Source organism: Nycticebus coucang, chromosome 15, assembly GCF_027406575.1.
Source record: "Nycticebus coucang isolate mNycCou1 chromosome 15, mNycCou1.pri, whole genome shotgun sequence".
NCBI classification, from domain to species: domain Eukaryota; kingdom Metazoa; phylum Chordata; class Mammalia; order Primates; family Lorisidae; genus Nycticebus; species Nycticebus coucang.
In genome coordinates this window covers 73,748,496-73,765,943 of record NC_069794.1, presented here as the reverse complement: position 1 = coordinate 73,765,943, position 17,448 = coordinate 73,748,496, and the positions used below count along the sequence as shown (strand labels likewise).

The following is a 17,448-nucleotide window of genomic DNA, read 5'->3' as shown; positions in this document are numbered from 1 at the left end:
CCACCAGTTGGAGGCACTGTGCGGCCCAGGACGAACCAGTATGCCGCTTTCCATTGGCGGACGCTCTTCCCGGTAGTTCCGCGTCGCCTCTGCGACTGCCGGGTTTTAAGGAAGTGTTTCTAGGAGACGGCGATAGCCGGCTGCACTTTACCGGGGGCGGGCTGACGGACCCAGGAGCTGGCCCAGGGAGCGAGTTCCCGCTGGCTCTGGGTCGCTGTCACCGCCAGGTTTCTCTAACCTCATGGTACGTCCGTGAGGCCGGCTGCCGGTAGACGTCTCACGATGGAGCACATCCGGACCACTAAGGTAGTCGAGTGCGGGAGAGCTATTCGCCGCTCGGCGGGTCTGACCCAGCAGACAGAAGGCGACGAGGGCTCGCCTGGGCTGACGAGGACTGGGGACTGGCCGGGTGGGGATCTGGCCCCGGACCGAATGGGCCTGGCCAGGCCTGATCTGGGAGGGCAGGTCAGCTTTGGCCAAGGTAGGAGGCCTTCTGTACCTACAGAGGACAGGGTTCTCTTTTTCAGCATCTCGGGGTGCTTGAGGATAAGTACAGGAAAATTGGTCGACTGCCTCTTAGTTGTAAGCTTGCTTTCTTTTCAACTCCTCCCCCCCCCTCCCCCGAAGGAGGGGGAAGCAAAATTGAAGTGCTTTCTCTTTGGGGGCTTTCAGCTGTTCACTGCTTCCCATACTGGAAACCGGTGGGTCTTCAAAGTAATATTACGATGTTCTGTAAGCTGTCATAGATAAGTGATGGAAGTTTTAGAGAAGCCAGGAACAGCACTCTGACTTCCTAGCCTCGATCTTCAGTCATTTAGATTAGGTATTTCCGCCTCTGTGCTTCAAAGTTTAGGCGTTACCTAGAGTAGTCAGCTCAATAGAGGAGTTACGAAGAAGAGAAAAATGTTAGCCCATATTTTAAAAGGATGGAACTGTTTTCGATTGAACTTAATTCCATATTTCTTGTTTGCGAAAGACGTTTATTTTGAGAATGAACGAATATTTTATAACATTACAAATTTTAAAACCTAAGGAAATGACATCAGAATATTACCAAATTACTTTTCCAACATTAAAATTAAACTTCAATTTTGGGAGGGAAAAAACATAAATTGGGACCAGAAGAACTAAGTAACATTTTAAGGTCTTTTCGGAGCTTGTCAATTAGGAGGAAGACCCACTGACTTTAACTCTCTGTATTTCCCCCAGACCAAAACCGTCAGTCAATTGCTGCTTGTCTTAAAGTTACAGCTGGTTTGGGGAACTGGCAGACTTAACGTTATCCTCATTGTTCCAATGAGAATTTGAGATCTATTTCTTTAAAATATTTCACCAGCCTTTTTAAAGTACACATGGATTTTTATGAGCTTGTTTTTTATTGTACCCTGATAAAATTGAATATGCTAGAAGCTGACCCTTTATAAAAAATCTTTTTTTTTTTTTAACAGAAGAAAGGTGAAGTTGCTGGCACTTAAACTTTGAAAATAGAAGGGTGATTAAGCCTAGAACCAGACTAGTAGAAGGTACAAAGGTGGAAAGTTTTTGTCCATTGAAGTTTTGTCCTACTTCGGAGGTTCCGAATGTGTTTTATATAGTAGCTGTGTGCGTATGACTTCTTTCTGCACCAGTTTGAACTTTATCTTTGCATCCTTTTTTTTTTCCCTCCACTTTGAATCATGGGGCGGTTCCTGTGGCTCAGTGAGTATGGCCCTAGCCTCATATAGCGAGGGTGGTGGGTTCAAACCCGGCCCCGGCCAAATTGCAACAACAACAAAAAAATAGCCGGGCATTGTGGTGGGCGCCTGTAGTCCCAGCTCGGGAGGCTGAGGCAAGAGAATCGCCTAAGGCCAGGAGTTGGAGGTTGAGAGCTGTGTGACGCCAGGGCACTAATCGGAGGGTCTCTACCAAAAAAAAAAAAAAAAGAATCAAACATGCTAATAGAATTCATCTTGTTTATGCTTGCTACAAGTGGATAGCATACAATTGAAAACCAGTAAACGTGAACTGAATCTAATCAACTAGAACAAAACCTATTCTTTGGTGAATGGTAACAGTGAACAGACTCTTGGAAAATATATGTATTTTGGGTCCTTTGGGTATTTTAAGGCTTTTCTCCTTCAATTTATGATAATATAGGGTGTTCATAAAGTTCATGTGTAATTTAAAACAGCCAACTGTTTTGTTTTTATTGTATTGTTGTAGCCCTTTTTATTATCATCTTGAAGGTTGTTACTGTTGATTTTCATTTGGTCTGATATTTCTTTTTAATTTCTGATTTAATTGTTAGCTTTCCACAGTGGACCTATGCTGGTGGTTTAAAAAGCTCCTTTTATGCCTTTTAAAAATTTAATTTAATTTAATTTTGAGACAGTATCACTCTGTCCTCCTGGGTAGAGTGCTATAGCGTCATAGCACACAGCAACCTCAAACTCTTGGGTTCAAATGATTCTTTTGCTTCAGCCTCCTGAGTAGCTGGGACAACAGGTGCCTGCCACAACACCTGGGTAGTTTTCCTGGTTTTAGTAGCCACAGAAAACACCAACCTCTTGCTCAGGATATGGAACTCCTGAGCTCAAACAATCCATCTTCCTCAGCCTCCCAAAGAGCTAGGATTTACAGGCGTAAGCCACCACACACAGCTCATGCCTTTTTAAAGACTAAAAGATTTCTGACTAATTTTGTATTAAAACTACTTCTCAAATATGCTTCTTTATTACTTTGGGTTGCTTTGGACCACTACTCTGGGGTGATCTGAAGTGGTGTATGTAGACTGTAATTAAATATTTGCTAGGTATCTATTATGTGCCAGGCACTGTATAGACACTGGATATACAATAGCAAGGTAGACATGGATCTCATATATTCTGATAATTATATGGACAGTAACATTTTTTAAAAATATTAATCTATTGGGAATATAACTTATTCTTTTTTTTGAAGGTAACTTATTCTTAAAAGGTTGATTTGAACATAACCAACCTTTTTTACTCCTTTTCACCTGGACATAGTTAATTTGCTGCAAAAATAAATATAAGTATTTCAGAACCAAAAATAAACTTTTGGTTTATTAGCTATTTTGAGCCTTATATATTTAAGTCAGTATATCAAGAATTGATCAAGTAAATAAACTTGAATATGACTGTTCAGTGATTTGTTCTCTGTTCAGAAAGTTATATTTGAAAAGTAATAATTTCCATTTATTGGAAACTATCATATAGACAATTATACAATATTTTTGTAACTTCATAATATGTATATGTATAATTTCACAAATATGTTCTGTTACGGGGCGAGATAAGGACCACCAACTCAAATTAGAAGTTCGAAAGGAGTCTTTTATTTACCTCGGGGCTGTCGCAGCAAAGTCTGAGGCAGACTAAGTGAGAGAGCATTGAGGGGTCTGAAGTTGGGGTTTTTCTAGTCTGAAAGTTGGCAAAGGGACAAACAGGTGGGCTAAAAGTTAGCAAAAAAAGCAAAAAGAAAGTTGGCAAAAGAAGCAAAAAACAAGCGTGGGGTTACGATGACCCCTTTTACAGAAGCGAACCTTGCAATTTAACAGATCAGGAGATAGATAACATAAAGGTCACATAAAGCAGATCTGGCAACACATCAAGCAGATCTGGAAATTAGCAAATAAGTAAAAAATTTTGTCACAGTACTTAGCTTGTTAACTCTCATCGTGACAGTACTTGGCCCATTAGTTCTCACCTTGTTCTGTTCTGGCCCAATCTGGACCCATCTAAGAGTAATGGTGCCTGTTTTCATTTCAGAGTTAGGGTGTTCTCATCTTTTGTCCTTTCATCTTTTATCTTACACAGCCCCTGGTGCAAGCCAAAACCCTGTTGGTTGGGTATTCCTATTTCCATTTATAGATAAAGAGGAAATAGGCCCAGAGAGTTTAAGTAACCTGATCAATTAGCTTAAGAGGGGTCAAGTTTGAATTTAAACTAAATTTAAATTTAAAGTTTATCTAACTATGTATGCTTTTTCCAGTGCCTCTTTAGTTTTAACCTTTTTTTTTTTTTTTGTCATGAGTGGGGGAGGCTGTTTACTGAGCTCAGGACAGTACACATTTAACAATGTTACATTTTAATTGTTAAATTTATATTTAATATTAATTCAAAAATAAATGCTAATAGTAATTTTAAGGACTTTTTCTTCCCCAAGCCTCTTGTCATAAGTAAATAATATTTACATAGTACTGTTTTTTATAATGTTTAGGATCATCATTTACTGCTTTTATTATTATTATTATTTTATTAAATCATAGCTGTGTATATTAATGCAATCATGGGGCACCATGTACTGGTTTTATATACAATTTGAAATATTTTCATCACACTGGTTAACATAGCCTTCCTGGCATTTTCTTAGTTATTGTGTTAAGACATTTATATTCTACATTTAGTAAGTTTCACATGTACCCTTGTAAGGTGCACCCTAGGTGTGGTCTCACCAATTACCCTCCCTCCACCCATCCTCCCCCTTCCCCTTCCCTTCCTTTCCCCTTTCCCCATATTTTTAGGTTATAATTGAGTTGTAGCTTTCATATGAAAGCTATAAATTAGTTTCATAGTAGGGCTGAGTACATTGGATACTTTTTCTTCCATTCTTGAGATACTTTACTAAGAAGAATATGTTCCAGCTCCATCCATGTAAACATGAAAGAGGTAAAGTCTCCATCTTTCTTTAAGGCTGCATAATATTCCATGATGTACATGTACCAAAATTTATGAGTCCATTTGTGGGTCGATGGGCACTTGGGCTTTTTCCATGGTTTTTCTGGTAGCTAGCTGTCTTACCAGGATCCAGAGTGTAGAAAAACGTCTGGCATCAGGAAGTATATTTGGACATTATCTGTGTTTAGATAACCATTGAAATTTCTGGATGAGAGAAATTTGGATGTATTTATGTAAGAAGAATATGTTAAGACTATACAGAGAAGAGTGAAAAGGCTAGAATCCAGGGAATGCTTAAAAAGGGACAAACTAAGGAACAGGAGTCTGAGAAAGAGTAGTTTGGATAAAACTGGAAGGGCTTGGATAGGATGAGATGGGAAGGGAATAGGTTTCACTATTCTAATTTGCTTCTCTGGGCCCTCCTTTTCTTCCTCCTCTGCTTCCTCTGCTTTCTCTTCTTGGGGCCAGGCACTATTCTAAGTACTAGGGAAATGGTGAACAAGTCAGACAAAAACTCCTGCCCTTGTGAAACTTATTTTCTAGTTGGATAAGACACAATAAACAAAAATATTAAGTCCAATGTGTAGAACATTAGATGGTGGTAAATGCTATGGATAAAAAGGAAGCAAGGGCTCTGTAGAGTGGTTGGGGGGAGGTGAGGGAGGACAGTTGTAAATCTGTAGTCAAGAAGTCCTTGCTGAGAAGGTGACTCTTGAGTACAGACCTGGAACTGGTAAGGGAGTGAGGCATCCTGCCATGGGGGCAAGGGTCTGAGGGTCCCCAAAGAGGGAGGAGCAGGGCAAAACCCCTTTGTAGGTTATGCCTGCTTGTAAGAACCAGAAAAACTGAACTGAAAAAAATGCCCTCTGGATTTACGATCTGAGATTACTCTCTCTCCACTTAAGAGGTACATGAGTGTTTCACTTAATAATTTATGTAGCTGGAGACTATTCTAGAAACTGGGATACTTACCTTCCACTTCCTGAAGGAAAAATTGATATACTTTGTTTTTTTTTTTTTAGAAAGCAAAAATTTTTTTTTGTGTGTGTGTGACAGAGTCTACACTGTCACCCTGGCTAGAGTGCAGTGATGTGATCATAGCTCACAGTGACCTCAAACTCCCGACTGAAGTGATTCTCCTGCCTCAGCCTCCCATGTATCCGGGACTAGAGGCCCACGCCATTGTGCCTGCTAATTTTTCTATTTTTAGTAGAGATGGGGTCTCACTCTTGATCAGGCTGGTCTCAAACTCCTGAGCTCAAGCGATCATCCCTCCTTGTCCTCCCAGAGTACTAGGATTACAGGAGTGAGCCATTGCACCTAGCCTGAAAGGTAATTTTTGGCAGAATATCAATGAGAAATAATGATTCTAAGAGTCCCAAAGGAATACCTGGCTATAGGAAACGAGCAGGGCAAGCCAGAGAAGTAGTGGCAGTGCATCTTCTGCTTCAGTAGCCACAGCCTCCATTGCCAAGTAGTTGGTCACAGAGTAAGTATACTGTTGGTCACAGAAGTCTGATCAAAGAAGGACATTGCTTCCTTTCTATCCCATAGGTTACTTTTCATTTGTGGGAATAAATAGATGTGTTAATTTTCTGAATGTGATTCTGTGTATATGGGATTTCTGTGTTTTCCAGCTCCAACTTTGTAATTGCCTGAAATTTGAACTTCCTACATAGACCATTAGGAACTTCTAGTGTAGGCCATAGGTGGCAACAAATCATGTAAATTTAAGGTCTGACAATTAAGTTCATGAACTCCTCTTTTAAAAAGGGCTACATACCTCATTGCTGAATATCATTACTGTCTCACTCCCCTTGGGAAATTATGCACCAACACCAGCACCTAGTTCACCCTTCAAATCAAGTTTGGAACTCTTTTACTGGTCTGGCCATCAGAGCTATTGTCATATTACCCTTGATGTCTTGAATGTCATCAAAATGTCTTCCTTTCAATATTTCCTTTATCTTTAAGCAAGGAAAAAAGTCATTGGGGGCCAGATCAATAAGTAGGGAGAGTGTTCCAATACAATCATTTGTTTACTGGCTAAAAACTCCCTCACAGACAGTGCCATGTGAACTGATGCATTATTGTGATGCAAGAGTCATGAGTTGTGGGCAAAAAGTTCAGGTCATTCTTGTCCAGCTTTTTCAGGCAGCCTTTTTAGCACTTCTAGATAGTAAACTTGGTTAACTGTCTGGCTGGTACAAAGTCATAATAAATAATCCCTTTAGCATCAAAAAAAGGTTAATAACATCATTCTCACTCTTGTTTGGACTAACAACTTTTTTGGTCATGGAGAATTGACTGACTTCCATTGTGCACTTTGACCCTTTGATTCAGGGTCATATTGGTACGCCCATGTTTCACCACCAGTGATAGCATGGCCCAAAACATCATCTTGCCTCTCCAAAAGGTCTTGGCAAACTTTGACTCTCCTTTGCTTTTGTTCATTAGAAAGCTTCTTCAGGACCATTTTTGTACGTACCTTTCCCATGCCAACATTTTCCTGTTGATGTTTATTCCATGTGCTATGCCTTCTCACAGTCAACTGACAGTTTTGATGCACAATTTAATGAACTTGTGCATTGTTTTCATTAGTTCTGCTCCTTACTGGCTGTCCTGACCTCTCTTCATCAGTGATGCTTTCTCTCCCCTTAGAAAAACATTTAATACATTTGTACACTGCCATTTTCTTCATGGCATTATACCCATAAACTTGAACTAACATGTCCCTTACTTCCTCTTTTGTCAAGTTTGATAAGAAATTTAATGTTTTTTCGTTGCTCTAATTCAAGCTCCAATCTTCTTGCAACGACACACAAAAACATGCAACAATAATGAACACCACTCAGCAAGACACTACCACACATCCACATGAACACAACTGTGAGATATTGATATAACAAGGTTATGAAGCCTTACTGAACTGTTTATATAGTGCTGCCAATGTAAGTGCATGTGGGAAGTTCACAAACTTAATTGTCAGTCATTAATGTGTGTTGGCATTTACCATTTCTCCCTAGTGATACCCTCCAATTCCTTTCTTGCTCCATTTTTTTCTTTGTTTTTTTCCCTTTCCTGTTTACTTTTTGCCTGTGGTGATACCTATAATTTAAGGATCCTAACATTATTTTGGTAGTGCCTCAGTGGCTGTGACCTAAAAGAGCTGCAGTTATTTTCTAATATCTGACATGAAACATTTAGAAGAAAAGACTGGGGAAAATCTGTAGCAATATCTGTAAAGTACTTTTGGTTTTTTGGTGAAAAGGAGAAATATAAAGAAGGAGCTGGGTTTTTTTCTTTTTTTCCTTTTTGAGACAGTCTTAAGCTATTGCCCTGGGTAGAGTGCTGTGGCATCACAGCTTACAGCAACCTCAAATTCTTGGGCTGAGGCGATTCTCTTGCCTCAGCCTCCCAACTAGCTAAGACGACAGGTGCCGCCACAACGCCTGGCTATTTTTTGTTGCAGTTGCCATTGTTGTTTTAGCTGGCCCGGGCCGGGTTTGAATCCACCAACCTCAGTGTATGTGGCTGGTGCCCTACCCACTGAGCTACGGACACTGCTAAAGGAGCTGGTTTTTAGACATTTATTTAATTTCTGTACTTTAAAATTTGTATGCCAATGATTTTAACAAAGAAAAATACTTGTTTGCCCTTTTGGGGTTGGATATGCTACAGAAATAGAATCATCAGTGTATTTTCTCAGAAATGCTTTTTATTTCCTCCATAACTTTACCTAAAGAACAAAATTTATGTTTTGGAATAATTTCAGATTAATTTCATGATCTGTCACTTCCATAAAGAGGTTGTCCTGTTGACACAGTTATAAGTAATTGTTTTCTACTATTACATTTTCTTGATCTTAACATGAGTTTTAATTAAATAAGGTTATGAATAGTCTTCAATTTATTATATTTAAGATGTACTTGCTTTTCTCTCCAACTTTTTCTTTTCTATTTTCTGACTAGCTTAATCTGTAAGAAACCTTTATTTCTCCTTTCTTCCTTCTCTCATCATTTTCATTATTACTCTAAGATGGGCTTCCTCTCTCTGATCCTAACCTCTCTCCCAGTCACCCCTAGGGTGACTTCATTAGGCTTCATTAAGCCTTTTACCTGGTTACCCTTCCCAACCCAGCATTTTTTTCCACATTGACATTGTAGTGATCTTATAAACTGTGTCTGGTCATGTGCTACTTTGTTTTAAAACCCCTGTTTGTTATCTTTTTATCTATAACATGAATTCTCTGCCTTAACGCATTTCTTTTTCATTAGATGTTATGCCTCTTCTCTTGAAATATGTTACATCTCCTTTATTGAGAATTCTGTGTTGTCTCTGTATTTCCACTAGTGAAGAAAATCTTGTTTTATCTTTGCTTTCAATATTTATATGAGAAAAGTAGTAGTTTTTAACTATAGAGCACATTAGAATATGGAATTTGCTTTTTAAACTCCATATCCATCCTTCTTCCTTTCTCCGTTCAAACTTAACTGGATAAGTAACTTGACACAGGATTGCCACACCTACCGTACCAGATTACTAACTGTGGTAATTTTTGCAAACATTTATTTGGGCAAACAAGGGTAAAGTATCTAACATTTATTACCCAACCTTCCTATAGCCCTCTGAAGAAGAGATTCCTCTTATTTGAGAGATGAAAAATGAGACCCAGACAGATTGGCCTTCAGTTGCTAGCCAGTAAATTTGTGTTGAGTGAATTAGTACACCATCTTTCCTGATTCTAGTATTTATCTACATGTTTTTCAAAGATAAGTGTGTGTGTCCATGTTACATATCTTAAAGGGTCACAGTTGCAGTAAGCTCCTTTAAAAAGTGGGAGAACTAGACAAGCTGGGGCCTTAAATGTTTAGGAAATGAGCCTAAAGGTAAAAAAGGAATTTAGCGTCCTGTAAGTTCAGAGCGAAAGGCATTAATTTGGAGTTGAAGTTAGAAGAAATATCAGTTGCCTAGGAATAAGCAAGTGATTGTAAAAATACAGATTCTTGGCCTCCACCTCCTCAGATGACTGAATGGAGTTGAAGTGAGGCTTGGGATTTGTACTTTCACAAGGATCTGGAGATGTTTCAGATGAATAGCTGGACTTTAAAGCTTATTTGTAGCTGACCAAAATTAAATACCTAACAAAAGGAATTCTAGACAGTTTTGGCTGTAAAACTAAAAGGGATCAGGAAATAGGCTTAAAGTGTCAGAAAGAGCATTTTCAAGCCAAATCTGCCATCTTGATAGGAGAGTCAGCCAAAAAGAACTGTGCCTACTATACAGTTTCAGAGGAAGAGTGATTTTGCCCTAATTGGGTGTTGGGGTAGGGATAGAGGACTGAAAGTCTTCATAGAAACAAAGCTGAACTATACCTGTTGTCCTACTAGTAGTTTGTCTCCTTGTTTTTAGTTTGTTGCTCACTTATTCATGAATTACTGAATGAATATCTAGTATTCGCCTACCATGTAGGGAAAAGGCATCAGAGAAAACAGAGGAATAGCATAATGGAATAAAGAAGACTCTTGATTAATACATACCTTGAATGATTGCAACAAAAGAGACCATTGGTAAACTGTGGGCACCTTCCATTTTTCTCATATGGGAAATAATTTCTTTGTGGCAGTTCATCTTAGTTCAACAAATGTTTATTGTGTCAGACACTGCTAGCCAAAAGGAGGTATTCAGACCTAAATAAATGATGGTTCTTGCCTTGGGATATGTTAGTCTTTAGTGGAAAAAATGAGTACAGGTACATGAACAGAGGCTTTCATTATAATTTAGGAATTACTTTAATAGTGGAAGGGGCATTTTTGAAAATATGTAGGTGATAAAATTGGTAGGAATTGGTGATTGACTGAATGTTGGGGTCAAGTCATAGGATGATTCCCAGATTTCCAGTGTTGAGTGACTTCATAGAGCAGTAACATTAGTTCACATCCAAAATAAGAATTAGAAACATATTTTTGAGGGGTGAGAGAAGAAATCAGCTTTGTTTTCGGTATGCTTAGAGTCCAAGGCATCTAAGTAGAAGTGGAATAGCACAGTGGGGGCGATGTTTCAGCTCTTGAACCAGACTACATAGGGTTATAACTATGCTCTACCACTCACTAGCTGCTACTAGCTATATGGTTTGAGATGATTACCTCTCTACAAGTCTCACAGGGATAGTAATAGTACCCACAACACTGTGAAAATTAAAAATATATAAATTTCTTTTCCTAAGCACTGATGATAGTACTGGAGACACAAGAAGACCTCAATATTATGTCAGGAATTATTGTAATGTGTCTAGAAGGCAGTGTGAACTCAGGAGGAATCAGAGCTGGACATACAGTTTTTGAAGTCATTAACATGTAGACTGTGGCAGTGGCTAAGAGTCCTATAGTGAATGGATCCCTGAGGAAGAATGGTAGTAGTGAATAGGGGATGGAGAGAAGAGGGATAACGTCCAAATAGAAAAGTGATGTGATTGTTTTCCATATATGTGAGCTTTGTAGAGTAATTGCAATTTAAATCTTATGATTAGAGCACAACTATGAATATTTACGATCCTTTAAAAGTCCACAAATTTAAAAACTTCACATGAACTTCTTTTTAAAACAAACTTCCCATTTAAATAGTAATACAATCAGCTCCCTCCCATTTAAACTACTTGTCAATATACTTTTTAATTTTTTTTTTTTAGTTTGCTGTTTTTGGCCAGGGCTGGGTTTGAACCTGCCACCTCCAGCATATGGGGCCGGCGCCCTACCCCTTTGAGCCACAGGAGCTGCCTACGTTTTGATTTTCTTTAAGTACCTATTCGAAGTGCTACAAAATGATGTTGTCACATATTGTTAGCTTGAGTAGTATTGATACTTTATTTCCATAAATATTGTACTTATGAACTGTTTGTGAGAGCCCTTAAAACTTTTTTTAAAAGCTGTTGAAGGAAATAAGACAGGTGAGATCCATATTGTGGTTGTTGCTTTTGGTTGGCTGTCATGCCCTTTTCAGCCAAGACTGGCACAACAAAGAGGAGTAGACAGTATTTGATCCCATTTGTCTTAAAAGATGTTTAAATTTAAGTTTTGATTCACAGTGTATAATGGTATAATGAAGACAGATTTTTATTTTAAGAGGAAATGGTCCTGAACAATGAAATAAATGTTGACCTCCATAAGAAATTTCTTTTCATGTTTGTGAGCCTTCCTATTTTCTTAAAGGACAATGTAAAATGATCAATTTTTGTATGTCAAATCAACTATCAGACCTTAGCTGTTTAAATTAGATCATACATGTATCTCTTAAGTTTCCAGAGGAAAGTGTTAAAATTGAATTTGTCTTACCTGTGCAAATAACATTTTGTATCGAAAACAAGTTTTAAAATTTTATATTTAAATTTTACCTGTGTGTGTGTATATATATGTATATATATTTTGGAGACAGACTTTCACTTTGTCGCCCTGGATAGCGTGGCAACCTCAATCTCTTGGGCTTCCATGATCCTCTTGTGTCAGCCTCCCTAGTAGCTGGGACTATAGGTGCCACAATGCCAGGCTAGTTTTTCTATTTTTAGTAGAGACAGTGTTTACTTGCTCACGCTGGTAAATACTATTTGGATAAGTGTTGTTATAAGCAAAATCTCTTCATGAAAATAAATTTATGGACTTGGGGAAGGGAAGTGGTGCTTGATTACTTTGGAAATCATAATTTCCTAATGGAAGCATTCTGTTCTTCATTAGTAATGGAAAGGAAAAGATATGTGGGAGCAAAGTATAGAATTAGAGAGATAGCAGCTAGCTGTGTAGACATTGACAATTTAAAGAACTATCTTCTATAACAGTGGTTCTCAACCTTCCTAATGCCACAGTCCTTTAATACAGTTCCTGTGGGTCGTGACCCACAGATTGAGAACTGTTGTTCTATAACATGCTGCTGTACCTTTAAATTGAAAAGATTGGGTTTTTTTCTTTAGTTTTTATTATTTTTCTTAAACTTCAGGTTAATATGAGGGTACATACAATTAGATTACATTATTTACGTTTTGTAAGGCAAAGTCCAAAGTCTGAGTTGTAGTTGTATCCTTCACCCAGGAAGTGTCCCATATGTCCCTACATTACACCCAATAGGTGGGAACTTACCAATTGCCCGTGCCCACCTTCCCCATTCTTGAATTTAATTGTATTTTCTTCTCTTGTGGAAATTAAAAGTTTTTAAGTTGGTAGTGGTAACTTTTTTTTTTTCCCCAGAAGGTGAATAACACTAAATTTCAAAGCAGTAGTTTCCTACACATTTCTGGTCAACCCTAATCCCTCTCTCCACTCCAGTGGTAACTGTGTGTGTGTGTCTACTAGTATCGATAAAGACATACTGTGTACTTCACTGCCTCAGGCATCAAAGGAGGTAGAAGCAGATAGGAACAGAATCTATACCAGGAATTTCCAAGCTAGGAAGGTATATGAAGCCGAGACATAAGTAATGAATTAATTTTCTGGGAAGACAGGGCATCAGTGAGCCGTGAAGAATGCTTAGCACTAGCTCAGCAGAAGAGACCCACTTTAGGGAGAGAGAACAGTGTGAGCAAAAGCCCAGAGCTGTGCACAAAACAGTTATTGTCCTGGTTTGGGCTGGTGAGGAGAATATAGAGCTGAATTGGAGTTTGCAATCATCTGGTTCCTGATTTAATTTTTCAGGTAGTTGACTTCTAGAACTCTAGATAATAACCTTAAATACTTCTTACTTGATTTTTCAACTTCACATAAAAATATTGACTCCTGGATATGAAAAATGTTATTGCTTTTTCCTACCGCACACCTCTCTTTCTTGCTCCCCTTAATATATGTGTTACTGCTTTTTAAAAATACATTTTTCTCGGGCGGTGCCTGTGGCTCAGTGAGTAGGGCGCCGGCCCCATATGCCGAGGGTGGCGGGTTCAAACCTCAGCCCCGGCCAATACTGCAACCAAAAAATAGCCGGGCGTTGTGGCGGGCGCCTGTAGTCCCAGCTACTCGGGAGGCTGAGGCAGGAGAATCGCTTAAGCCCAGGAGTTGGAGGTTGCTGTGAGCCGTGTGACGCCACGGGACTCTACCCGAGGGCGGTACAGTGAGACTCTGTCTCTACAAAAAAAAAAAAAAAAAAAAATACATTTTTCTCTACTGGCTACATTTATAGCTATAAATAATAACTGTGTTGTTTGTGGCTTATATACACTGAGAATTAAATAAGCTGTTATGTTTTTAGACAGAAGGCAGAAAAAACAAAAATGGGTACATTACACTGTTTTTAAAGTGAGAAATAACATATTTTTTTCTTTTAGGTTGAACAAGTAAAATTACTGGACCGATTCAGTACCGGCAATAAGTCATTAACAGGAACACTGTATCTTACAGCCACACATCTATTATTTATAGACGCTCATCAAAAAGAAACCTGGGTAAGGAGGACCACAGCTGTACTGTTTATCACACTGATAATAATGGACTTGGTCTGTTGCTGTGTTTTATTGTGAACATGTGCAACAAAATTTTAATTACTGTTTACCCATCTCAACCCAAAATTTTTCCTGTTACCAAATCACTCCTGTCCTCCCTTCTAATAAATCAGTGATATCATGTGTAATGTTAAATTCTTCTGTAGAATACCAGGCTCTTTTTATCTCATAAATGATTCTAAAATAGTTATTTGTTCCTTTTAATTTTAAAAAATGTAAGTAATATATGTATATGTTAATAGGTCAAATTGATTGTTTGGTATATTCCACAGTATTTTTATACCAAATTGCAACTAAGATGTTTAATTTTTTTTTTGGTAGTATAAATGTTGTAGTATACGTATGCCTATACCAACATCATAATGTATGTATATAAAATGTATGTAATACATTTTCAAGTATACTTTTATATGTACTCAAGTATACTTTTAGGTATATGTGCAAATTTACATATACATATGCAAATGTCTTATATATGTTTGTTCCCTGTATATGTGCCAGAGTTTCTCTGAGATATTTACCTGGGAGTAAAATTATTGGGTCTTAGGTAAGCGCATTATGTATTTAACCTTACTAAGTTTCTCATCTCTTCAAAATGTTGTTCCAAGTTATTATCCTCAGTGGAGGGTTACATGTTGTTCTGTGTCCTCAGCAACACTGGTATCAACTTAAAACTTTTTGCCTATCTTGTAGATGTGCAATTGTGATATTCATTGGCTGATACAAAGAAGTTACCTTTTCAGATGTTTTGATTGTTGGATTTCCTTTTCTTTTTCTATTTGATTCTTTGTCATTTATTGATTTTGTGGGTTCTGGGTTTTATTTCTTTTCATATATAGCACGCATTTGTTCTCCAGAAAAGTTTTCTATAAATATTTTAAATTAATAGGAATAGTATTAAGAAAAAGTACACATTTTAGTAGCAAACACAGTATTGTCAGTAGAAGGTAAGAATGATAATCATGTTTAAAATCCTCAAATACTGAGTTTGCAGTGGGAGTTTTGATCTATTTGTTCAGTAAATATATCTTGTGATAAAGTAGGTGTCAAGGATGACATTCATATTTCTAGCTTGGCTTTCAATCATTTAAAAAAATTAAAGTTGGAATTTGTAATACATATAACATTATACATACAACATTTGCAAGGTTTTTGATGGAGAAGGGCAGTTCTGATGCTTCAGGTACTGTGTTAGCTGCTGGAGATGAAATGTTGATCAGCTGAGCTTGCTCCTTTTGAAGTGCCCACAGCCTACCTGGAGAAATAGACATTGACCACACAACTAATTACTCATGTAAAAGTGCTCTAGAGGGAAAGTGTAGGTTGATTTGCAATAAGAAAATGGAGGGGATTAACCAACTTGGGAAGGGTTATGGAGCATGTCAAGGTATACTTTTTATATTATGAGGCTTTATTGTTTGTTTTTGAGAAACAGGGTCTATGTTACTCAAGATGGCCTTGAACTCTTTGGCTCAAGTGATCCTCCTGCCTCATCCTCCTAAGTAGGGACTATAGGCATGCATCACCACCCCCAACTAATATTATGGGATGTAAGCAGAGACTGGAAATAGGACTAGAACAGTGGTTTTCAACCTGTGGGTCGCGACCCACAGAAACTGTATTTAAAGAGTTGGGGCATTAAGAAGGTTGAGAACCACTGGACTAGAAGTTCCTAGGTGAAGCGTTAGAACTACAGTGTACCAGTTAGTGGGAACAATTCAGCACATATAAAGGAGCTTGGCACATTTGGCGGACCAAAAGAGGGCAAATGTCACTAGAGCATATTTAGTGATGGAGGAGAGACTTGAAATGAGGCTAGAGAAAGGGGGAAATGACCAGATTACTTTTTTGTAGGTTGCTTTTGAATGTTCACTCTACTGTCTTGCAGAAAATGGATCAGAGGGGTCAAGAGTAGATATGGAACTGTTTATTTTATTTTATTTTTATTTATTTATTTTTTTTTGTAGAGACAGAGTCTCACTTTATGGCCCTCTGTAGAGTGCCGTGGCCTCACACAGCTCACAGCAACCTCCAACTCCTGGGCTCAAGCGATTCTCTTGCCTCAGCCTCCCGAGTAGCTGGGACTACAGGCGCCCGCCACAACGCCCAGCTATTTTTTGGTTGCAGTTTGGCCGGGGCCGGGCTTGAACCCGCCACCCTCGGTATATGGGGCCGGTGCCCTACTGACTGAGCCACAGGCGCCACCCATGGAACTGTTTATAGTAGTTCACGTGAGAGACAGTGGGGATATTGCAGCTCCAGAGTGACAGTAGAGATGGAGAGAAGTAGACAGATTACAGAGATTTAGGAGATGCAGTTCTTGGGGGTCTGATTCTCTGTTGAGGATATGGGGTGATGAAGGAGGGAGTGGAGTGACATTCATATTTCTGAATTGGGCATTCAGTCATTTAAAAATTTGTAGTTTGAGTAGTATATAGCATTTGCAACTTTATTAAAGGAGTGCGTTTCTAACACTTACACACTCTAGAAGAGAATACTTGGTGCTTTCTGTATTGATGACTTGAATGTTTTTTATGCTGTAGATATTACACCACCATATTGCCTCAGTAGAGAAACTTGCTTTGACTACTTCAGGATGCCCGCTTGTGATTCAGTGCAAGAACTTCAGAATTGTCCATTTTATTGTTCCCAGAGAAAGAGATTGCCATGATATTTACAACTCTTTGCTGCAACTGTCAAAACAAGGTATTATTCTTAGAAAGCAAAGCTTACATGGTCAATTTGAGAAGGGTTATCCAAGATACTTTATTTAATGTCCCATTATTGTTATTTTATGCCTAAGGTCACTTTGACAGTCAGGTTCTTGTGTACTCTTTTCCCCCAAAATTGGTCTAGAAATAATTAGAAACTACTGATCTGAATTGTCAGAATGGTGTCCGAAGAAAGGGTTATTTATAGTAAGAAAAAGTAAAGGATTTATAATTTATAGTATAGACTTAAGAAATCATAGGTTTACATTAGTGTATTTAAAGTATGTCGACAGCAGAGGTAAGGTTGAGAAGAATGTAAGCCCTCAGGAAGAATCTTAGCACTGCTTATGCCCTGGGGATGGAGGAGCTTTCTTCCCCCACATGACTTAAATTATAAGCTGAATTGGTTTTCTGTTGAGCAGCCTGGACTGCAGCCTGCAGTCTAGGAGCAGGTCTGTGTTTGCTCTTCTCTCCTGTAGAGCCTCTTGTCCCAAGCTAAGCTAGAGCTTTTAGTAAAGATAGCTCTGTGACACCAGGGCTGATCATTGTTCAGTAGTGTTTCCGGGGCTCTGTGGAGCACTTG

General features: G+C 38.5%; 1 protein-coding gene across 2 annotated transcripts in view; it reads left to right on the top strand.

The window, feature by feature from the left end:
• Positions 1-99: 99 nt before the first annotated feature.
• MTMR6 (myotubularin related protein 6) overlaps positions 100-17,448 on the top strand; it is a 37,044-nt gene continuing 19,695 nt past the window's right edge. For both annotated transcript variants that reach the window (XM_053563605.1, XM_053563606.1), the window contains exons 1-3: positions 100-306; positions 13,981-14,097; positions 16,698-16,860. In XM_053563605.1, the coding sequence (XP_053419580.1) occupies positions 283-306; positions 13,981-14,097; positions 16,698-16,860 (304 nt within the window). In that variant the 5' untranslated portion in view covers positions 100-282. The remainder of the gene's footprint in view (positions 307-13,980; positions 14,098-16,697; positions 16,861-17,448) is intronic.